This window comes from Macrosteles quadrilineatus, unplaced genomic scaffold, assembly GCF_028750875.1.
Source record: "Macrosteles quadrilineatus isolate MER2022 unplaced genomic scaffold, UCM_ALF_1.0 Scaffold_9__3_contigs__length_116548681, whole genome shotgun sequence".
Taxonomy (NCBI): domain Eukaryota; kingdom Metazoa; phylum Arthropoda; class Insecta; order Hemiptera; family Cicadellidae; genus Macrosteles; species Macrosteles quadrilineatus.
Genome location: NW_026542602.1, coordinates 52,818,180 through 52,843,532, shown reverse-complemented (window position 1 = coordinate 52,843,532; position 25,353 = coordinate 52,818,180). Strand labels below are relative to the sequence as shown.

At 32.6% G+C, this 25,353-nt stretch overlaps 1 protein-coding gene and 5 non-coding genes across 6 annotated transcripts; 2 read left to right on the top strand and 4 right to left on the bottom strand.

Moving 5' to 3' along the window:
• Trnap-agg (transfer RNA proline (anticodon AGG)) lies at positions 1-72 on the bottom strand. The gene has a single exon. It is a non-coding gene; the product is annotated as a tRNA-Pro (tRNA).
• Positions 73-3,260: 3,188 nt separating this feature from the next.
• Positions 3,261-13,236, bottom strand: LOC129003447 (uncharacterized). The gene is made up of 3 exons (XM_054431742.1): positions 12,784-13,236; positions 11,023-11,769; positions 3,261-3,479 (listed from the first exon to the last, which is right to left on the bottom strand). The coding sequence occupies exons 1-3, from the start codon at positions 13,234-13,236 to the stop codon at positions 3,261-3,263; spliced, it is 1,419 nt and encodes a 472-aa protein (XP_054287717.1).
• Positions 8,322-8,393, bottom strand: Trnap-agg (transfer RNA proline (anticodon AGG)). The gene has a single exon. It is a non-coding gene; the product is annotated as a tRNA-Pro (tRNA).
• A 6,887-nt stretch (positions 13,237-20,123) lies between the features above and the next one.
• Trnap-cgg (transfer RNA proline (anticodon CGG)) lies at positions 20,124-20,195 on the bottom strand. The gene has a single exon. It is a non-coding gene; the product is annotated as a tRNA-Pro (tRNA).
• Positions 20,196-21,204: 1,009 nt separating this feature from the next.
• On the top strand, positions 21,205-21,276 carry Trnap-agg (transfer RNA proline (anticodon AGG)). Its single transcript has one exon. It is a non-coding gene; the product is annotated as a tRNA-Pro (tRNA).
• Positions 21,277-24,869: 3,593 nt separating this feature from the next.
• On the top strand, positions 24,870-24,941 carry Trnap-agg (transfer RNA proline (anticodon AGG)). Its single transcript has one exon. It is a non-coding gene; the product is annotated as a tRNA-Pro (tRNA).
• The last annotated feature ends 412 nt before the right edge of the window (positions 24,942-25,353 follow it).

Here is a 25,353-nt window from a genome sequence, read left to right as displayed (position 1 = left end):
GGGCTCGGCCGGGATTTGAACCCGGGACCTCTCGCACCCTAAGCGAGAATCATACCCCTAGACCACCGAGCCATGTGTGAAGTGAAAGTTTACACCTTATATGAATAACTGTCGTATCTGGAGCAAACAGCGAGACTGATAAAGCTTTCTCCTTCACGAATCGATCAGAATTTCTCTGTGTCACTTGTAAAAATTAACAATTTTAATGACAGTAGACTCTTGTGTATTAAAAATGAGGTTTTACTTTACCAGTAAATTCGTGGTCACATTTCCTCTTTGATTTCAATTAGAGGTGTTGAGAAGAAAGGATTTAGTTCTGTAATTTGAACACTTTTTTATCCCAGTTTTAGTTTTCGCAAGGCAAAAAAAGAGTTTTTTCTTCCTCTTAAGAAAGAAGTAGTTTTATAAAAAAATCTGGATTTATTTGATCCAGTATATTTAGCTTTAACACTCTTAGACGTGAGATAGTTGCAACCCCAGTTTTTTTTGATCATTATGCTATAATTTAGCTTAACATTTTACCATCCACTATACCTTTAGCAACATAAAAAAATAATACAAATCAAACAAGAATAATATTTAGAGCCCCATTAGTAGATTTAGCTATGATTCTTCCTATGTACATTTTTACAAACCTTACAAACAACTTGACTTCCAGTCAAAGACATTACATGGCACACAGCTGTTTTTCTTCCTATTCTCTTAGTATAGAGCCTAAGGATTTCTATTTAGTTCAAATACAAATACATCGAGTTGGATACACGTGATAAAATTACTAATATATTACATGTATAAAATGTAATATTATTAACCAAATTATTTCCTGGCTACAAAGTGTGAATCATCAGCCCAATATCGACTCCAGACCATCAAATCATTCGCAATCGACGAGTCAAAGACCAGACAAGGTTGGCCTATTCCACTGGGAGAAGAGTTGAACGACTGGCAAAAGCACGGCCTTCGCCCAGCTGTTAGCAGCTGCAAATATAGCTTTGACTGATAAGTCGGTCAAGATCACGAAGTGGCCTTGGGACTGATAAGTGCTTCATACTGTTGGCACTTAAAGTGACCGATAAATGGTTGAGGTAACCTTAAGGTGTCATACGGTGAATACTGATGGGCTGAAGTGGATGAAAAATTATGTAACGTAATATGTTTTGGTCTCAAGGATAGATTTGGCTTAATATATTTCTAGACAAATATAAATAAATTGTTTTATTTAGATCGTTTAGTAAGTTTCCCATATAGGGAATACGCTATTAACGCAGGTCTCATAGGAAGACCTGGACCCGGGACCGTTTTACTTGTTCGTTTTGAGGTCCCCAGATTCCTATAACGCTATCTTTTAAAATTTACCTTATATGTATTGAAGATATTCTCTATATATTATAATATATACATATATTTTGGTGAAATATAATTTGTAAAATGGTATTTAATTTCCTAATACCTCACATAAATCACAATGTTTATTATGAACTTCGTTTTTCGCTTTTTCTACTCGTTTTTATGTTAACGTAACATACTGCTAACAATTAGTTTGTTTTCAGCCGAAGAAACTTATTGATAAACATAAACATGGTATGAATTAACTTAATTTATATCAGATAATATTTTTGATTTAGTTCTAAGATACAATAACTAAATTAGTTAACATTTTCTAAATAAATACATCTTATCCTTTCTAATTATTTAAGACGGTCCACGAATATGAGAACAGAAACGGTATAGTTTATCATAAACATAATCTAATTTACGTCACCGGCTCTAAATTGAACATGTACTATCATTTTAACTAAACTTCCCAAAAACGTCAAACCTTGTTGTTATTAGTATAAGTTTGGGGCCTGTTACTCCATTTATTTATGTTTATGATCCATACTGTTTCTGATAAATATCTGTGGGATGAGACAAAAAAAAACAATTGCATATTCCCGTTAAATCAATACAGTTTTAAATATTTGATATGAAAAGTCATAAATGGATTTGTTGAAAAGTTCGAATGGTCATGAAACTGATAAACTTTCAATTTGTTTCAATAATACAACCTGAAGTCAAACACACTCTAGGATTGGTTTTGGTGGGAACTGTTCTAGCAATCTCATGTCTACTACAAATGTTTCTAACCGCTAAAATCTAGGGCAAACAAGCTCAGTAGTAATGGGAAATGTTCCCCTGGTGTAGAACACTATCTGATCAAACTGACGTTTCACTCTGGTTATTTGTTTACAAACTAAAGAGTCATTTTCTTTGTCGCATTACCCATAGTTTGGGTTATACATTGATGTTGGTTAACTGGTATAAATTGACAATTAATATTTATAATTATTAAATGTTTATGTTTGAGTTATTTTTATACTCATTAAAGCTGCAATTAGCTTTTTTACAAGTAAATAAGTAAAATAATTGATTGAACACTATACCCATATAAATTGAGTAAATATTTGAAAATATTCTAAGTATATTAGCAAAACAAAAAATGATAACGATGCTAAACGAAACTTGATCAAATTACTGAAAAGGCTTCAGAATAGGCCTAACACTCTAAGGTTTGTTCATAATTTTAACAAATTAGACTAAGTGAATTCAGATTGAACGCGTACACGCTGTCCATAAGGAAAATCTCTGACCTTCAAACATCAATTATCTGAATACCAAATTGGTTCAAAGATCTGAGGTTGTGAGTGCAGTACTCGACAGGAAGGACTGCTGCAGCAGTTGGCGGGTCAGAACTGAGGACATCACACTGGGTCCGCTCAGTTCAGTCCGCTCAGCTCAGCTCAGGTCAGTCAGCTCAGTTCCGGCAGTTTTCCCACACACTGCGTCAGTTCGGTCCGCTCAGTTCAGTCGTTTTTGAGCACCAATCGCTAGTGGACGACATACACTTACATTGTTCACAAGTAAATTATTTGTGTCGAGATTTCCTATTTGTTATGAGTTCCCCCAGTAGTGATTAAGGAATAGCTGTAATAGCATTGGCCCTAGCTGCAGAAAAAGATGATAAAGTTGTCAGGAAAAGAGACGATTATGGGTTAACAGTATCAATATATTTTCTATGTATCAATGATATTATGTCCTCCCACGCGGCCTCCTTTATTGTAATGTAGTAATCCTTGCGTGACAGGTCGTACAACAATGGATACGTCTCTACTATGAGATCAGTCGTTCATCGAAATTCTTATTTAATAAATATCACACAGTAGGCCTACTACGAACATGTGTCAAACCCCTTAATTCAGCAGCACAACACTGACTGCTGTTTACTCTGCACTGCGCATGCACGGCACCTCCGTTCCTTCCGTCGCTTCCGCCCAAATCGCTCGCCAACCGAAAACTGGCTGAGACGGACGGAGCGGACTGAACGGACTGAACTGAGCGGACCCAGAGTGCGGCTCTACATTTGAATACATGATTTTTGAAATTTGCGGAACGGACTGAGCTGAGCGGACTGAACTGAGCGGACCCAGTGTGTGACGTGCCTAAATTATTCAAAGGAACTCAATAATAATACCAATTTCAAAAAGATCGAATAAGAAATAGCTGAAATGTTACGATTTTAGTTGTAAAATGGGGTAGAATAAGGCAGAAGCTAGTCAGGTTTGTCCCATTTTACAACTAAAAATCATAATATTTCAGCTATTTCTTATTCGATCTTTTTGAACTTGGTATCGTTTGATAGGGATTTAAAAATGCTAAATAAAAGTGTTCTTGACATTTTTTCATAACATTAGCCGTTTATGAGTAATTTAAGTTTAAAAAATTAAAACGGCCGCCATTTTGAAATTTTATGTTGAATCAAGATGAATTTTTTCCAACATTGGTCTTTTCTACCTTAACCTACAAACCAAGTGTTATGAAGATCGGTTGAAAAATTCCAAAATAAAAATGTTTATGTAAAAAATACAAAATGGCGGATATCTGGCTAACGAAGCGATTTTGGAAAAAATGTTATTCTTGATTTTCTCTATATTTTGACACATAGAAACATATCGTGGAGTTTGGCTGTTTACTTACGGGACACCCTGTATATGACAAAAGTCTCCATATTGTAAAACAGAACCTTGTATTAGATTTATGCTGGCCATATAAAGACGTAATTTATTTTATTAATTGTTTGTATTTTATTTTGTTATTTTATTTATTTTATTTTTTATTTGTTTTATTTATTTGATCTATATTATTTATTTTATATATTTAATTTATTTAATTTCATTAATTTATTTAATTTATTTATTTCATTTATTTGTTATAGTTTTGATTTGATTTTTTTCCTTAATTTTCAAAATTATTTTTTGTTTCATTTATAATAAATTGATATAGTTTGGCGTAAGGTTCTCCAATTATTGAATAGTATGTTGTCAATTGCAGTGCCTATTACATTTAAAACAATATTAATGATCAGTTCTCATTGTCTGTTCCAATCCTCCATCGAAAATATATATATTTTTTAGAAATATTTGTTAACTACAGACTCGGCACACGTGCAAGGGAGGCCTCTGTTATTGACACGACGACCGAATAACCTAAAAACAGGCCGTTCAACCTAGACTGTTGTCTTGAAAGTGGCAGTTAAAAGTTTTTTTTGTCCCAAAAATCTGAAAACAAAGTTTTACAATCTTCATTGCATACACATTTTTGCCCAATAATGTTAAGTCTCGAGAGCAAAAATAATTTAGGTAATTCAATGGCTAAAAATATTTTAAGTCCTACACCTAATTTATTTTTTAAAAACTACGAAATTTTCAAATGCAATTATTGATTACGAGATATATTAACTTTTTATAATAGAGAAGGTGTTTATGGAAATTCTTACAATTAATAAGCAATGTTGGTGAAGCTTATAAAGTATAAACAATAAAAAATAATGTGTATTACTGAGTTACTTAATTATAAATACTACTGGGTGATGTTTAATTTGTCGTTTAATTTTTTGTTGATAAAAAATTTTTATAGATAAACGTGTTGTAAAAATAATAATTGTATAGGGTTTGAATAAATAACTTCCACTCATATATGCTAGAAATATTTTCGTTGGTTATTTAAACAACACAACACTTTAGGGGTTTCAGTTGAAGCGGGGGTTTTGCACCAACATTTCTCCGAAATTTCACTTTGTTAACAACTCAAAAAGCTAAATTCCCTTAATTAATTAACGCAGGTTACCTTGTGAAAATATTTTATGTTGAGTATTTATAATCAAAAAACTTCACACAAAATCATTGTTGGGTACTACTCCTATTTCAAAATTATGTTAGTGATTTCACAGGGTCTGATATTCTAATCTTATCAATTTTGATAGTGTGTGACATTGCTAACCGAAATATAGTGTTCGTGATATGATTGCTTATTAGACAATAGTTTGTCTATAACTACATTATTTTGTGAAAATAAATACTAATATAAATATTTATTATTAGTTAAAAGATGAAGAATACCTATTGATCACAATGAATGCATTAAATAAACAAAACGATCCTTTTTGTAACTTCAAATGGAAAAAAAAAACAATATTCAAAGATGTCTTTCATATTCAATTAGCTTTTTCTTCATTATCATATATTTCCTTTTGTTAAATCTAATTTTACGTGTAATTAAAAAAGTATACAGTATTTATGCTATAAAATATAGTCTGTTTTAATTATCAACATATTATTTTACTAACATGTAAAACCCACCATATGCAGCATGAGTTTGAAATTGTAATCAAATCAATAATGAAACTGAATCTATGCCTATAATTTTAAATCGTATTTAGGGTATTTAAATTTAATATTAATTACTTTAGCTAATACGCTACCAAAAATGCATTAACAAATCTATATTATTATTGATCCAACTCAAAAACATAACTCCAGATATACCTATTAGTAAACGTTCATTATAAAGTTGATTTGGTAGATATGATGTAAATTGAAAAGTCCGGCAATTATTAAACAGTTGTTAAATAAAAAATACACGCAAAAAACCACAACTTTTTACCATTGCGTTTTACCAGTTTACCATAATTTAATAACTAACAGTAAGCTCACTCCGAAAAAAAATTCGCACACTCACGCACAGAAATATTCAATCACTTTAGTGACAGAAGGACAACTCAAAAAGCAATCCCAGGGAGCACACTGCTGGCTAGGAGCTAGGATACAACAAACGGTCGTTGTAAGGACAAGCTTATCACTAGACTTGAGTACACAGTTCTTGGTATACTTAGGTGTTATTGTCCCTTAGGAACTGAATAGATTGAGTTTGCTATTTGATGTTTGTTATTCATGCTACAATACAACCTCTACTAGTACCTAGCATAACTATTACATGTTAAACAGAATTGGTGTTGTTATTTTAGGTCTTTATTTGTGTTTACTGTATTCTTATCTCTTAATTAATAATGTTTGGTAATCAATCGCAAAATTCATCTGTGAACTGCGTAGTGAGCTTTTAGTTAGGTACTCCAATAGTTATTTTGTGACTTTTGCTGAGGATTTTTTTTTATCGGTGAAGGACTGTTTTGTTGCCAGAAATCTACAGTCAACGAGTTGCCATGTTTATTCGAACCAGCGAGGACATAATCAAATGCGATGTGTTCGCTGATTCGAACATCCATCTGCCTTTGATAAGCAGCACAACGTCAAAGACAACGCTCATCCTAGGTATTTGTATTTTAGTTTAATCAAGTGCACTTGAATAATATCATAGTGTAGGACAAACAAGTCATAAGTATATTAACATGCTATTGTTAAGTGTCCAATGGCATTGACATGACTGTGTCAGAGTAGACTTTCCATCCAATGTACAAATTTGAAGCTAAGGAAATAATTGAAGTTCAGGATCATCTCACCAGAGAGTAGGCCTACTCGTGTATTGTGTTAAATATTAATACAAATCTGTGCTAACAGCTGATTGATTTATCACTTGACACAGAATATTGTCATTAGTTTGTAGAACATCTCAACACATTGTACCACGTTTTTGGCCTCAAATTTTTAAATACGATTGAAAGTCTACTCTGTGTATAGTAAATGCCAATAGTTATATGAAAGGTATTAAAAACTTATTTAAATGACCAGCAATAATAAGCTACTACATATTTTATCACAGCTTTATTATTTTTGTTTTATTATTGCCAAAAATCGTTTTCATTCTGTCCATACAATGGCTAAATGTCAGATGTCTATCTATAGTGATCTCCATTAATGGATGTGAGTGCTACCTAAGCTACTACTATTTGTAAGGTCTAGTTAACTGGTTATCCAGCAAATACTATTATTGGGGATTTGAATGTGTTAGTAATAGTGTAAGATTGATAATATTTTACTAAATAAAAGCGATGAAATACAATAGATGGTTTATTAACATGGTTGAAAACCATGTTATGTAAACAAGTAATATAAATGATCATAACAATCAATAAAACATATGGTTTTTATCTTTAAATGGCAGGCAGAAGAGTATGCATAAAGTACTTCTAACAAAATGTGTGAGAATATGATATAGGGGTAGTATAAATAATGTTGTGGTCTAAAGTACTATATAATTAGTTACTAAGTCTTCATTTGTTTAAAGTTCAATTTTGGTGATGGTGGGTATGATATTTTAGGGATTGTAGTGGACATTTATCATCACGATTAGTGAAAAAAGTGTTTTCGACATTTCAGGATCTGGATTATGCAAAAAAAGTACCGAAAACATGTTAATCAATCAGCTAAAATTGCCTTTCTTGCTAATTAATTATGATAGAAATCATCCGCAATAATCTTTCAAATACTACGTGTTTGATAAGTTTTACTATGGTCATTGGTAATTGTTTGTTGTGAATATTGTCTACCGAAAAATGTAATATTGAATGGACAATCTATAAAAGTATAAATCGATCCAAGCATTTACAATATTGTAGTTTTTAAATCTGTTTATTGAGTGGCTCAATAGTATCGCCTGCAATTGAACTGCTAAGTTTTAAACTTAAACAGTAACATTTAAAAATGGGGATTCATCAAAATTGGTAAACTGTATACTAGTATGTAAATTAGAGCATTATATCTCATATGGATATTTGTAACTTAACAAATATAGTATTTACATTAGTTAATTGGTAAACATAATACATTGAGTTAAATGTTTATTAGGTACCTCTCCCAGCTTGTCGCATTACGATTACAATTGTGTAAAAAGTTAATAATTGTTTTTTAATTGTACTATTTCCAATTTAGTCTTTTAAGCCATTTCTCACAAATATATGAACTTATGAATCGAAATAGCCCTTTATCAAAATAAATTCAATAACGTCAGCGGGTAAAAAACAACAAATGTTCACATATTATAAAATTATCGGGCTCGGCCGGGATTTGAACCCGGGACCTCTCGCACCCTAAGCGAGAATCATACCCCTAGACCACCGAGCCATGTTTTACCGCATGTTGTTTAACAATCATCACACCTACTTATTGCTGCTGTGTCAGACTGAACTTTCGCTTTCGGCCGACTTGTTTGTCCGGTTCACCTACGGTACATATAACACAACGCTGATAACACCACCTGGGTGAGAAACGGGGAACTAACATACCACTATTGACTAAAGGAATTTCTAGTAATCAATTATATTTCATACAATTGCAATAAATTATTATCTGTGCTTTTCGTTTATAATGCTATGCTACAACTACTATACCTATATGTAATTAAAAAGTTTACTTTTGTTGTAGGAAATTTTTTTTTTTAACTGTTTTATTATAGTCCTTGAAAATTAAGTTGACACTACGAACTGTAATAAAATAATAAAAAATAATGATTGTTATTTAATCATTTTTTTAACTAGTCGTGTCAAATCAGTTCTTAGTATTGAAAATACTCACGTAACAAAATTAATTACTAATTTAATACCATTGTTTTACTTACATTGTTGTCAATAGTAGCGGACCAAAGAGGTTCAAGGATTGAGAGAAAATAAGTAAAACTGTAATGCTTCAAACTTCAATTAATCAGCTGTTTACCATTTTAATCTTTAATGATCGGTGCAATTAGAGGTAGGTACAATGTTTCGTTGCATCACTGTCAGTGGCAATGAGAGGTTATAAACCAAAACATAACCTCTCTTAGACGTTATGAGTAGTGTAATTGTTATTATTACAAAAACAGTCATAGGTAAAGTAGTGTACGCAACTCGCGTAAATAGTCTTAACGACACTCACCAAAGCTCGTACTAAATTTTTACTCGTATCGTTAACACTATACGCGATCGATGCGTAAACTACTATAAGATTTCATAACCTTTTACTTTTTCCTAATATTTCTTTAAATTAAAAACAAATTATTTAATAAATTCAGCCAAATCTTAGTCGTTACAAATGTTATAATTTAATAGCAATATTTCTTAATGCAACAACGTTTTTATTTACTTTTTGTTAGTTCCGTAAATTTAGTAATCCAATTACCATAGTTTTTCAGTAGATTTTCATTTTAGTAATAAAGGTAGAAAAAACTTATTTTTTAATGTTGATCACCTTGTTGTTTTTTGTTGTTAATTTGTGTATAATGATTTTAATTATCAGGTAATGTGAAGTTCAATATTAAGTTGGCTATATAACAGTGTATCAGGCGTTCAAAACTATACTATATGTATTGTCAATAAAAAATGCCAGGAAAATATTGGAAAGCACTGGTAAATACTGTGGTAGCAAAACACATAGTAGAGATCATCCTTTATTTACCGAATTCACATGTTTCCTGTGTATTTTCTTATAAAAATGTCTCACAACAGAGAACTTTTACATCCATAAAAAATATATGTGTGTGTTATTAGTGTGTGTATGTTTATTGGTTACGCTGAACATACATTATTACTATACAATTTTTATAATATTATTGGTCAGATGAAGGATGCTGAATACAAGTCGATGTTTTTTTTGAAAGATTGCATATTATTTATTTTTAAAGTTCTCTTAACAGTAGTCATTTATTTTAATTTTGATTATGTGTCCTTAAAATACTTGGTAAATATACTCGTATAACATAATAGGTAAAAAACAAAGATAGTAACAACCTTTTTGAGTACCTACCGAAATTGCATGAATATTACATTTTCCTATTTAATGTTAAGGATACATTCAGCCAATCATTTTAACACCTAAGACTACTTAAAAAAACTAATTTGATTTGTTAGATCACTACAGTAACGCAAAACAATGCAATAAAATACTCACTAGGAACTTATCAGCATGTGTACAATAAACTATACAATATTTTGATCTTAAATAAGGTATCTTGAATTTATTTATTCTTAATACATTATTTATATAACATTCATTTTGGAAAAACTCAACGATTTTTCAAACATCATATAAAAGACTTAATATTTACATCACTACAGTTACATGTACACAGTAACAAAATTGACATATTGCCATAATGTCACAGACTGTAACTTGCACTATCACCTAACAAACTTTTATTGCATCATTGTAAAGTATATTATATATTTTTGTATCGAAACGAGAAAAGTAAATTGAAACTTTCTAATTCAGTTATTTAGCACGTTTTTTTCATCAGTTAGTTTTGATATTATCTCAGAAATATGGCAACGGACAAAATACTGACATACTAACCTTAAAGCTTTGTATTAAACTAGAAAAATTCAATCTGATTTCACAAAAATACGTTCAATACTGAAAGGTATTTTGTACTTCTCATATACACAACTACCTTACATAATACTGTAATACAATTTATTTTTGATAATACTCATTTTATCTATTATAGTCTGTATTGTGTAACCTGTCTCCTGTCTCTCCGTATACCTGGGACTGACCTGGGCTTCAAACCTTAGGTCAGTCCCAAGAATCAGAAGATAGACTCTATCTTACAGAGTATAGGAACCTCTATATGGTAGAACCTGTCTCCTGGCTCTACATTAACCTGAGGACTAGCTAATGGTTATCAGGCCAGGCCTAGTAGACGGAGACTCAGAAGACAGGTTCCGTCATACAGAGTATAGGTAATCTAAACCAAACAAAAGCACTGACTCATCTAGCAAACCAACAGCTTCTCTTTAGCAATGAGCTGCAGAAGATCATTGACCCGACGATGGTACTCTTCGTTGACCATGTTCTTCTCCACATTTTGCTGAACTTCTGACATCGTCTCTTCGCTGACTTTGTCAAGGTCGAAAGTAACTTTATCAGCTGACACCATCGGAAGCATCAGGAGAGACATGACCAATCCATAGTCCAATCTCTTCTTAACCTCAAACATAACCTCATCGAACGATGGAACTTTAGCGGAAGGAGCAATGCTTCCTAGATGGCTCTCCAGGGAATTTTGGTATGTAGACACCAATGAAACAAAATGATTCTTCAACACGCCAGAAGAGCTACTGGAGAAAATGAAGTATAGAATATCAATAGCTGGAGACGCATATCTACAGCCTTGCAAATCGACAAAGGCAGCTTGAATAGGTTTGTTGTTGTTTTCAGTATATCGAAAGAGAATGTTGTTGCTGTGGAAGTCTCCGTGGCAGATCACAGCAAGTGGTTCCTTAGGAATTACGTGAGGTGTTAATGAATCTATTCCTTTCCCAATATAGCTATTTAGTCGTTCAATAACTGTAGCATCCTGATCTTTGGCAGCTTTCAGAGCCATGCCAACGCAATGGTCTATACATCCTATCAGTAAAGTGTTTCCTTTGTGGATGAATACCTCCTTGAGGGAAGAGCTCACCTTTTGGAACTCATCGGGTCGTAGGTGCTTCATCGCGTAGGACACTGCGTGATATCTTCCGAGTTCCTGGAAATACATTTTTGGTCAGTCCGTCTTCTAGTAGTTTACTATTAGTTTTAGTTAGTAATTTACTAATAGTTAATTTATGTAAGTGATCGTCTAAAGGGATGGAAGTATGAAATAAATAACTGATTATTTCACCACAAAAATACCATTGCAGCCAAGTACAAAATATTCATTCATTCATTTTGTCATCTTTAAATCTTTCATTAGGACAGCTTTCAATAACTACTGTTAAGTACTTAAATCTCCTAAAAACAAAATTTTGTAGAACTATATCCTTTAGTTTTTTAGCTTATTAACTGTGATTAAAATTTGAAAATTCACAATAAATACCTAAAAGTATACCAACAAATATATAGAGTCCGTTCCTTGCTATGTTTGCGGTCAGTCACTCTTTTGTCAGAACATACCTGTTTTGATGTTAATTGTTTTAATGTAACTACGGAATGCACGCCGTATTGTGTTCATCAATATGGTTTATTTTCATACACGCAGAAATTCCTATTTAAAAGAAACGTTATAGGCCTATTACGCTATTTGATTGTATAAAAGTGGTAGAAAATATAATAAAAGCTTAAATATTAGTTAATTTGTTTTCCTAATAGTTGTTAATTTTTGATGCCAAACAAACTGTGAAGAATTTAAAGAATAAAATATTATACCGACTGGCTGAGGAGCGCTAACAATCAAAAGATCACCGGTTCGATCCTGAAAGAGTCAGTAGCTTTTTGATGGTTTGAAACTTGAACCAGCTGTCCCTGATGATTGGTGTTCAAAAAAATGGTCCTAAAGGCTATAACATAAATTATCTTAGTTTGTAACAAAGCCACACAGATCATCTCACACCATGCACACTCATCCCTTACTCATATTTGGGTTAAAATACGCACTTAGGTGGCGTCCCCATCGCAATGAATGATAACTGATTATTGATGATGTTAACTTCCAAGGATCGTTTTGACAGTAACCAGGTACCTTACTGGTTATCATATTTTCAAGATTTCGAACACAGCTCACCTGCATAACTATTAAACAATGATCAAGGTCCATGCCGCTTCTACGGTCAGCCATTGTAAACCCCTCTTGGCGTAGATCCTGGAGAACAATGACGTCATCAGCAGCCAGGAGACTTCTTGGAAACGGCAGCTCGGTGTGATCTCCTAACCTAGGAACCACCTCTCTGTAGAAATTCGCTTCATTTTGGAACGCTGCATCGCAGAGGAACAATTCTCTTCTTTCCATCGACTCAGGTAGTCGCTTCATTATCAGACTTAGATCCATCTTGATTCCAGTGTCAAGGTCACATCCTAGGACCCTCACTCTTGAAACGACCCCCATCATGTTTGCGCCATCTTCTACCGCTGCTGTTCCCGTGATGGACTCTAATCTTAGATTGGGATGGATGACTTCTAATGCGTGTAGGATGAACTTTTCATCAGAGTCTGACAATGTGATCGAGACGTTTGCCATGCCTGTAAAGATGAATAAAATGTTTCTCTTTAAATAAACGCTAAGCGGTTTTCAAAATTTGGTAATTTGTTGATTCACCAATTGTATTGATATTTTATTGATCTTTGATTACAGTTTGTTTGAGTTTCTAGGCATCCAACAATCAGACCATTTTAATAGATCCAGAAAGCATTTGTGTTAGATTTTTTATCAGTGAAAGCTTGAGCTACACTGGGTAAAACAGACTAGCTACGAACGAATTGAACCGCAAAACTGATCTCACATCTTGAAACTTACTAAAAATGCATGAAAATTTGCTATGCAAATCATTTGTAATGGTTACAATTTGAAAATTAATTAGCTTAAATTATGGAAATATATCCTTCTTTATTGACTTTATACTTGATTTTTATTCTTGATTAGTTAGTGATTAGTCTTGGGTAGTTACATTAAAGCAAGTACCTTGTACCTTTTTAATGTGCAATGCAATTTTTTTTGTGCATCACTACTTTCTGGTGCATCACTTTAATAAAAAAGAAATTGAACAGTACCCTTCAAGTGTGCTGTTTCTTCTTAGTATACACAAACATAAACTAATTAAAACTTTATAAGACCCGCCTACTCTTTACAATTAAACTTAAACAAACGAATAAAAAAAGGTGTAAAGAAACATAATCTGGCCATATATAGACACAATAGTTGTAGGATCAAGGACTAATTTGTTTTAATGTCGGTACAAATTTTAAAATGGATGTGAAATCACATACTTAAATATTGCCTTTGGCATACACATATCAATGTGATTCTATTATTTACAACACTATAAAAAACTAAAAAAAATACCTCTTAACTAACCTGTTTGACAGCGTCAATCTACGTTGCGGTAAGCACAAGATAACAGCTGTTGAGGCACTGAGTTCCCGCCATTCCCACCTCCACTTATAAACAGCTGTTGACTCACCTTGGCTGCGCCGGTCAATGGGGTCTCACGTGGTGTAGCCACTCTCACTCTCACTACAGCGAGGTTGACGACCTGAAGAGTTTGTTGTGGAGGCTATTGACCCAGTGCCACTTATTTAGTGCCACTTATTTATTTATTCTGGTATTTACCAGATATGACTTGGGGTAACCCTGTTTAAATCACAGCTTATATTTATCTTAGTTTCAATATAACTACTTCCTTGTGCAAATTCATTTATATTAAAGTGGGTATGACTTTTGTCTCCAAATTTTTGTTTAGAAAACTAAAAATGGTATTTATTGGTATAAGTACATGTGGTAGTTTTTTCTGGCACTATGCACAACCCCGTTTTCCACATTACGTTGGGGTTGCAGCATTATCAGAGATGCAATCCATTGGTGATTAGGTGGGATTAGAACTTGGGACTTCAGGGACCGAAGTCCTGCGCTATACCACTAGACAAGCTCGTTCTCCACGAGTGACATTGTTTAATCCTTTAGTGCGCAAACAGCAAATACTTTCGGCACTAAAATTGAGAATTCATGCTGTACATGGAATTCCCAATTTTTCCACTTTGAGCTAAATACCTTCAATTGTACAAATAAAACACTTTATTTGAATAAAAAAAATACACAAAAACGTGATATTTAAACACAAAGATACGCAGATTTTCGAGACTGACGAACCAGCCTCGAGTTAAGTTAAGAATATAAAAACGTTACCGAGCACTATTTAATTGACAACCTTATTGTATTTACAGCATTATGTTTAATAAACTAGAGGCTATAAAAATACATAAAAACGGAAATTGAATTAAAAGAAATTTTGTAATGATCACTTTTATCAAAAACAAAAAAAAAACCTAAACATGTATTAACGTAATATTCCCTAACATTTCAGAATATACATTTCCTGATTAATGTACCAATTTTAAAATCGTTGTTTGGTTACAATAATACAAACATATTTTATGGCACAGTACAGTGGATATTCCAAAGACAAATACTGTAACAATATTTGTTTACTAGGTCAGTACAAACAAACCCAGCTAACAATAACATTGGATTTTGAAACTCCTCAAACCAATAATGTCTTTCCTTCCTCTCTCAGTAGCCAAATGTAAATACGCTCTCTGATAAGTGGTATCCTAGAGCCATACCACAGAATTAATTGTAACTACACTCAAAAAATACTCCCACCTTAGCAAACCTGCAGACTAAGCGAATTTATATTTGGCTGATTTGTATTATTTAAATATGCCAGATTCACCCCTATTTAAATCATATCAATTAAACGAGTACTTAGTTGCTACAGGGTTAGGTTTGTTTCTTAGTGAAATGTTAATAGGGAAAATAGGTAAATTTACCACATATCCTCACTATAAATACATATAAGCAAGCAAATCATAACAGTTTGATTATTCTCAACAAGAAAAAAGATGGGAGTTTTCAAATTTTTCTCTTTTGGAGTTTCTTCCATTATTATAACGCGTAAATACATTTTAAACATACTATTTTTTATAGCTCCACAGAACGGTTTGTTGAAATATGGCAAAATTTTGTTTGGCCCAAATTGTGCAAAACTAATTTTTTATCATATAAAACCCCGTTTCCTTAGTCCAATCGTGCTGGCACGCAATGAAATTACTGTAAATTCCCCACTTTTTAACCAAATTTCATCAAAACCTCACTCACAAGTTCACTCGAGTTATTGTGCTAATGTACATACACACAGATATTTCTATGAATTTGAACGTATAAATCGGTCCCATATTCGGGTTTTAGCGATAACACCCACCATAGCTTATTTGCCATAGTAAATTCGCTCCAAAAACCAACAATCCAATGAACAAACTGGAAGTTTATTTTAACACGGGTTCTTCACAATCGTCCCTAACATAGCTTCTAAACAACAATAATTCAATCCAGCTTTACACAGCTTGGTCAGAGTACATCGGTTACTCAACGCTGGTGTCAAGTTTCATGGAATTCGCTCACTCAGCGCCTCGGTGAGCAGTTCAGCGTGTGTGTGACTTGTAGCCAAGGCAAACTGTGACTCCCTAGCTGATTATGCAAACTACACTGATCTACTTACCCATCTTGTTGCAACATTCAAGATAAAAAAATTTGAAAAATTAGAAAACAAATAGTTTTTACTCAACTAATTATTTTTTGGTGTTTTTATTGCACTAAGCCAAAATTCTAGCGGACATATTCCAACAATGATTACAAAATTATAGCTTGATTCAACTGACTATATTTAGTACTCTCCAAATATTTTTAGTGGCTGGTTTTTACTTATTTCTAGAAATGTAACGAGGACAACTATAATAATATTTGTAAAACGAAACATTTTGTTTGAATCAAACTGATATGATTAGTAGAGGAAGAATATATTGTCCATAGAATTCAGCATGCACGTTTCAGCTAGCAATGTAATTTAAAATGTTGGGAAAGGTTATGTCTAACAACATTTAAAAATATAGATTTGAAATTTGGAACAATATTGATTCGAACTAAAGATAAATAATAATGTTTTGAGATGTTTCAAACCACACAACGAATTTTCACCTCCAAATAAATATAACCATAACATGGCTTTAATGTGTTTTCTGTGTGTAACAACCTTTTAATTGAGTAACAGATACGTGTTAAATTGTAATTGAAAACAAATTCTAAAAATTAACTAACCAGTGAATTCTGTTTATTTAATTCAGTATGCGGATTGTCAGCTCTCAACATAATTGAAAATGCTGAAAGTAATGTCAAACTTCAATTAGAGTGAGTGGCTTCAAAACAAATTATCAATGATTGAATTTGTTACTTCTGTGAATTTGGTTTTTTCACGTCGAGAAGGCTTTACAAAGTTGGTGGATTAGAATGTTTATAGCCTAAAATATGTCGCAAAGTGACATGAACTATCGTCTTATAGTGAAAAATATATCCATTTTCTATATCTTTTAGCAGTTACTATTTTATAATGATCATAAATTATTATATTTTCATTAACATGAATCAAAATAGTTCTTACAGTACGCTTGAAATAAAATAAGAATTTGATATGAATTCAAATTATTTACGTTACGCACTTTGGTTTAAATACAGGGTGACAAATAATCATCCAAATTTGAAAAAGCATAACTACTAATCTATGAATCCGATTTGATCGAAAAATATACTGTTGGAAAGAGAAAGTTCTAGAGTTTCACGGAATGTCCAATTTTGAAATTTTCACCCCTTCCCTAAAAAAATCCAAAATGGCGGTAATCTGAAAATCATAAAACACGTTTTAGATGGTGGTAAGAGTTATCAAAGATTTGAAAGATTCTTCATGGTCAGGAATTAAATTTTCTAATTGTATTTTTCATTTTTGTCAACTCATTAAAACATAAATGCATGACTACTTTAATTACATAGTTTACTTCTTTAATAAGACGTATTTTTGATTGCTAAGTGAAAGTAAAAGATTTCATTAGTATTAGTAGTAATTTTCTATTAGTAGGGAACGGAAAGCATGGTTGAGTCATAAACAAGGATTTAATAAATATATATTTTAATCCTTAAATAAAGGCATTTTATTATTATTATTATTATTATTATCCTAAAAGAACCTTTATACAATTTTGGATCAAGTACAAGTTGAATGACCTCCCAGCGATGACGTCATAGTTCATCTCCTAGTATCTCAAGAGCGACTACAGTATCAGCTGTTACAACTGTTCCCCAACCCGCAATACCTGTAGTGGGGGTCTATGTATCATTATTATCATTAGTTCAATACCACTCAACATAGAAGGTGAGCGATAACGAATAAAGGTCGTTGAACTGGCGAACTTATCAGTAACGATTTCGTAAATTATCTATATTGTTGATCATGAATTTTACCTTCGATGTAACGCTTTGGTTCATTTGATTGCAGTCATATGCCAGTATTTTTTCTTACTTTTTAATTTCTACAATAAATGTTAATGTAATCTATTTTTTTTAAGTACTCACAAGTAACCTTTAAATTTTTCTCACTACTTTGTTTTGAAGTTATAAAACGTAGCTCAAAAGCTTTCAGGAAGCCCAAGAACTTGTTTGTAAGTAATTAAACTCTGGAAGCATTTAGCAAGTTTTATTTCTAGCTAAGCGTTCTAAAACCCTACATTTAAAAAACTGATTTTGAATAACATTATGAACGAAAATCTTAAAAGGTTAACTGATTTCAAAGAATAGCTATTTTTGTATTATGGACCCATAGTACGCCATTGCTGCTTAAGTCTAGATTTACTTTTTGGATGTATATAAAATGTCATTTAGGCTATTTTCGCTTTGATAAAGGCTGTGCCATTTCATTACGGTTGTTAACTCAGCTGAAACAGAAATCAGCTGATTTAGTGAGCGGGAATGATACATTCCCGTTCTAGAGCGGCAATGAGCTATTTTGCGTACTGTTAACAGGTATGTCAATGTGATCATTTCCATGCAGTGTTAGGAAATGCAATTAATTGTTTCCTAGCCTAATCTTTAGTTCAAAGCAAGATAAAACGATCAGCTGATTTCCCCCTTCTCTAAATTTACTTTTCCTCGCTTTCGGTCAGTTCTCGATATGCCCAATACGAATGCTAGTGTTTCAACAATAACAATGGATAACAATGAATTTCTATAACTGAAATTGGATGTCTGTACTATTTACTAAAACAAATATGAACAGTAATAGGCATGAGCTAGTTATCTGTGTTTTAGCTAGTAGTAAATGTTAACTGCAAACATAACCTTGGACCTGAAATTGTAGTTTACGCAACGATCGCGTAAAGATAGTGGTAACGAAATGAGTAAACATTTAAGTTACAAACCTTTCAAATTTCTACGAGTGCCTTTAAGACTATTTACTCGAGTTGCGTACACTACTTTAATTACGATAGTTTTTTAATTACAAATAATCACTACTCAGATATTATGTTTTCGTTTATAACCACCCATTGCACTGACAGTGATGCAACGAATCATTGTACCAAACACTAATTTTTCACCACTCATTAACATTAAATTGACCTGAACAGCTGATTAGTTGAAGTTCGAAGCATTACAATTTTACTTCTTTTCTCTCAATCCTTGAAACTCATTGGTCCGTTACTCGTGTTGTTAAGTAACAAAAAACAATGTTGTTAAGTAAGTAAACAATGCTGAGAACGGAACTGAAACCGAAAGTTTTAAAAACGGTCGTAGGTAAAAAATATTAACGTTGGTATACAAGTTTTCATTAACCTATTTTCTTTATAAAATGCTAGGATATATACTAGTTTAATTTTACTGAGATCTGTTGTTTGTATGTATATTTGTGTCTTGATCAAAGGTGACGTTCATAACTCTAACTAAAGTGATTTTCAGGCACTTGCTCAAATTCCCATTCTCGGTTTTCTTTTACATGCAAAGCTTAATTTTCCAGTGTTCGGCTTTGCTTTACAAAAGCCATTTAAGTCAGAAATATGTCACTTTCAACACTTGATACTTATCATAAGTCCAAACTTGTGTCAATGCAAACAGTTGCAGGGATATTAGAACCTAACTAAAATTAATGCATGCATGTAGTTAAAGAATCTAGTATGTTTCATCTATTAGATGCTTGAAGAAGATGAATTTTCACATACTCAGACTGTGTCTTTGTGCCAGGACAAGTACCTCGAGGTGACCACCAAGGTTCTCTTCATCTGTCTGGCCATCAGCCAAGGTTTGCAAGGATCAAACCTTGTACCTGGGTGAACGAACCCAAGTCAACCAACCTTGCAGATGCAGTACAAGGTTTTCAATATGGTTTTTACATTGATTGAAACAATTTTCGTCTAATCGTATGCTAATGGAAAAAACTTTGTCTTTTTTCATTCTTAAAAACAACATGAAATACTACCTCACCACTACATAAACGTAAATAATGTTAGTTTTATAAAACAGTCAAAAAATAATTTGGGCTCGGCCGGGATTTGAACCCGGGACCTCTCGCACCCGAAGCGAGAATCATACCCCTAGACCACCGAGCCATGTTGTTTACACGTTATATGTGCAGTCCGGCTTCCAGACGTGTGTAGGCCTACGTGGTAGACTGGAAGGTTTAAATTGTAACTATTTAATAATACATTTTTGTAATATGCGATTATACATCGTTTAGATCCTACATTAATAAAATTTGGTGGTATTACAAAGACATTCAGATCTATTTTTACTTAATGTAGACCATACCTTACTAACAGTTTTCAGGCAGGAAAGGTTAATGATATCTTGCCATCTTGGTCTCAGAAAAACATGTCGAATCACAAATTCCCCACACCTACAATGAAACCATTCAATGTTTACTACATATAAAATAAACCTAGTTTGCAATAAAAACTGAATAATAACAGTGAGCCTGAATAGATGGCTGAGTCAATTTATACTATCATGTTTTATTCATCTAATGATTACTAAAATTTATCTACTAAAATCTATTATTTAATCAATTCCTAAAGAGCTTAAGGTGTATTATAACATGAATATATTTATCCACTTGGAGGTGCAACTTATCAAGTAAAGGAAGGAGTGCGCAAGCGTACTACAGGAATAGACTGTATTGATAAACTTTAATAGAGATATCAGGCATCACCACTATCAATGAATCGGGCTATAGATTGAATAACCTACTCTCAAAGTAGCAAATTTTTCAATATTTGGAACATCTTTTTAATTCCATATTTCATACGATAATTATTACATAGGGATATTATTTGTATATTAACTGCTTCTAAAAACACTTGAAATTACATTTTTATTTAACGTTGGGAATAATGTTTCTTATTACTAGTGATAATTCTAGCTAAAGCCATTAAACATACTTCCTGATATATCATCTGGTTAAATGCTGTAGTATTCTAAACGAGTGCTCAATCTAGATCTAGAGCACGCAGCGTTTGCTATGCGGTTTCGGAGCTGTCCTCTACACAGAGGTGTGGTGTGGTCCATTGGTCCAAAGTGAAAGTAAAAGTTACCAAACATGCAAGCTCTAATGGAAAGTATGGCTCGGTGGTCTAGGGGTATGATTCTCGCTTAGGGTGCGAGAGGTCCCGGGTTCAAATCCCGGCCGAGCCCTGATGTTTTGCTGCTTTGTTACTAAAGTTACAGGTCTTATTTTTTAAGATATAGGCCTATTTCATCATTGTATATTTCGTACCTAAGGGCGAAAATGAGGTTTTAACAGCTCAAAATAGTTTTTAAGCTAGAGACTAAGTCGAGAACTTAAATCGATCGAGAGCTGCAAAGCCATTTCGGCCCGTGGTAAGAACACTATTTTTCATCAAGGTACCCCTTTACCAATATTCACCACAATAATAACGCACACAGATAGTCAACACAACTTCAACTTTAAGGCTATGTGAAGCAATAATTTGAGGAATCAGCAAAAATAATAATAAATAGTTGCCAGGCAACAATGATAATAAACAATTATATTGCAATGCTATGGATACGGTACTGATTATGTATTTAATAACATGCATAACTCGTGTTTTAAGTAAGTAATCGGGCAGCTGATTTTGCGGCCCTAGGGATGTAAAAACCTGCTCGGTCCCTGCATGGCCAGAAAAACGTAACTTTCAGCCACCAATTAACGTATGTAAAACAGCTAAAAACATCATAGTGTGGTGAAAAGAACTATTAGCCTACCTCAATCAGGCTACAAAAATATAAAAAGTAGCTTACGTACGGTATTTAAAATTCGTTATAAAGAAAATTAAAATTTCATCACTATCACTTAATCTTTGGGAGGGAATACTAGAAATAGTTCAAACTCTAGGAAGAGCGAAGCACTAGACAATCATCGTTTTAGTTAGCTTTCCCTCTCTCTCACCCGATCATAAAGTTTCAAATGACAACCTAATCGTAAAAATCGGTTAAATAGGACAACTGAAAAATGATGTTACAGAGAAGACAATTACTGTATTGTATTAAGTATGTAGATGAGTAGACATTATTGTATGAAAAGTGTAAGATTCTTCTATATAAAGTGCTTAAACATCATTTGATCAATTTAAAAGGGCTTAGCTTGGATAATGTAGCCTCCAAAATTAAAACGAGTTTTAGAAGTTCATTAAAGTAAAGTTCATTTAAACTTCGTTCCTTTGTCCTAGTTTTTGGATAAGGCGTCGTAGCAGTAGCTTAAATACTAAAGTTAAAAAAAAAAAATTATTTTCTGATTTTATTTATAAGCTAATAGGTTTTATTGGTTTCCCAATCTAGTAGATTTTAATGTTGTCTCTAAGATTTTTCTTATAAAAATATAAACTTGGAACAAATATCTTTATCCATGAATGTAAAGTAATTAAGTTTATGTTAGTTATCGTTGCAATATTCTGTATAGGTACTCTAACAACTATATGTTAAAAGTATTGCAAAACAACGAAATACTCTTCAGAATGAAGAAAATCATCGCAACTCAAATTGGAAACTGGATACCGTTAGATATTCTCCCCACGGATGACATCTATACTTCATGATTGCTACCCTCGCCTTAAGGATCAACTTTATTTGACGCTACAGTATAATTTAATGGAAACACTTTTGCAGGAGAATACTCACTACTATAGTTTATTTCTAGTTACTGTTTTAGTTATAATTTTTGTAAAAAAGCCATGCACTGTATGAGTAGTAATGCCCGTAGTATTGGATGAAATATTCATTTGAGTTGTAGGTATTTAAATTTTTAATATATAAATATAATTTTAATACCTAAAAGTGTTTTTTTATCCGAGTTTAGAAGTACAGAAACTTATTTTTCTTTTTCTTCTGAGGCTATAAAAGGTTTTTATTGTGTTATAACAATGAATGGTTCGGTAAAGGCGTAGACAACTTTTACTCATAATAGTAAATTATACAAACTATAATAGTAACCATAATATCCTTTAGTAAGTTATATTTTTGTGATTTTACTTCATTTACAGGCCCATAACTATTATTTATTCAAGATAATTTGAATAAAACACGTTCCATTGTGTTGTAATTTGTGAAGTAACAAGCATTGAATTATGATTTCAGCCAAGTGGGATGATATTAAATTTGAGGGTTTCATACTTCTACAGTTTAATAACCTGAGTTTGTAATTTGTTCTATGTTAGGGTTTTAATCAAACTAAAAGCAATCACCAGTGTCTGCTTGCAGGTTTATTAGCTTCAGAACAGACCTTGGTCAAGTTGGTTACCGTGATAAAACAAAGGAAGATTGCATCCGTTACGGGCTTTGAGCTTAGCTTTAATTACCCTTTCATAAAATAACTGTTCAGAGGTTGGTAACACTGAAATGCTACATTATTAATATACAGCAGACTCTCTCTTATCCGGACACCTTTAAACCGGACATTAGTTTAACCAAACTACACTTGGAAAATGACATATCTTTAACTTGACAATTTTCATCAGCAAATCTGTTTAACCGGACTAGATCGGCAGGAAGTGGGCGGTACTGAAACGTCTGTTCTCGTGGAAAGGATTTGAGACCAGTGATCACGTGTCTAAATACAATGCTATCCTAAATTTAAGTCAAATACTACATACAATATCTAAACGGGCTGTTGGGACGTCGGTTTAACCGGAAAACCCGTTATCCGGACTGGCCTCAGACCAAAAAGTCCGGATAAGAGGGAGTCTACTGTATAAAGAGCTGGATTGTGACTTGATCAATTTAACATACTTTATTACTCAAAATAATTTTCATCCAAATTATTTCATGATAACTAATGGACTACGCTATATTATAATTAATCTAATCAATTAACCTGATCAATTAATCATTGGGAAGGATTCAAAAGTTTGTTTCAGCCAAACTTGTTTACATAGACTTCTTACTGTTGACCTTAATTAATTAGTTTATCATGTTTATTAGTTTTGATGTGTTTAAATAATTTATGATTTGAGATTTGGACTAAAAGCTTTTGAGATTTGAAGTGATAATGTTGTAAGGGTCGATTTGTTAGAGTTCTATATAGAAGAATAGAACCAATTGTCTGTTACAAAAATTTATATGTATACAACAGATGGTAAAATATACAAAATAATTTATTTATTATGCACGAACATGCTTACGACAATGATTAATGGTGTGCGGTATCTTACAAACGATTACCAACAACAAACAAGTAATTTATAATAGGTCATTTACAACAATGAATCCATTCTGTAACAACTATAAAATAGCGTTGCAGCAATAAATGATCCATCATTGATTATTATTGTGAATAACACTTCAACAGGTTGACTTAACGCTATTGGAATTAGGCTACTATTCAGAATAATTTGTAATATTTTTAAATGTAATTAAAATAATTGTGTAGATAAATTTAACGAGTACCATAACTGAAACAAGATTATAACTTTTTATTAGCTTTGATCAATGTTTAATCAAATTTATTTGGGTTCTACGGTCTTAAGACTTAGAAAAATAATGCAGGATTTATAAGCCTTTACTTAGAACATAATTTCATGGATAAGAAAAACTTAGTTGTTGCCTTCAGCTCTAGCTATCTGCTAAAAAAGATCTATCGAAATAGACTTTATTTAGAAAAATCATGTAAATAAGGCGTGGTTGTTTCAAGTAACTAGTTAAGGTACATTACTTATAGTTTTAATTTGCCGTTTTATCAAGTATCATAAAACCGTTAGTCATTAAAAATAACTTCCATGTAGCCATACCATGGCTCGGTGGTCTAGGGGTATGATTCTCGCTTAGGGTGCGAGAGGTCCCGGGTTCAAATCCCGGCCGAGCCCTAGTTTTGAATGTGTAAGATATTCTATCGAACAACCTAAAGAATTTGAGTTTACGATCAGCTAAAACCATTGTTTACAATTGAAAAATATTATGGCATCTTTTTTACACAGGTTGTCAACATGGGAGGCGACCAGTTATTCATTTGTAAATAGACCTCTTTTCCAACGTTTGCAAAGTCAACCAATTTTATGTGTACGAAGCAACATTGCGTATTTGAATAACACCGTTGAGCAAATATACAAACAAATCATACTTATACATGCAAAGCTAAATTGCTGAATCGCAAGAAAATTCAACGCCCATTTGACTTCATCTCCAAGCCTACGAATTGTTAAATAATTTACCGTTAAAAAGTATACTTGTAATCATGTAGTTTTTCAGGGGTATTTCAGTTTTACCAACCTCTGCACA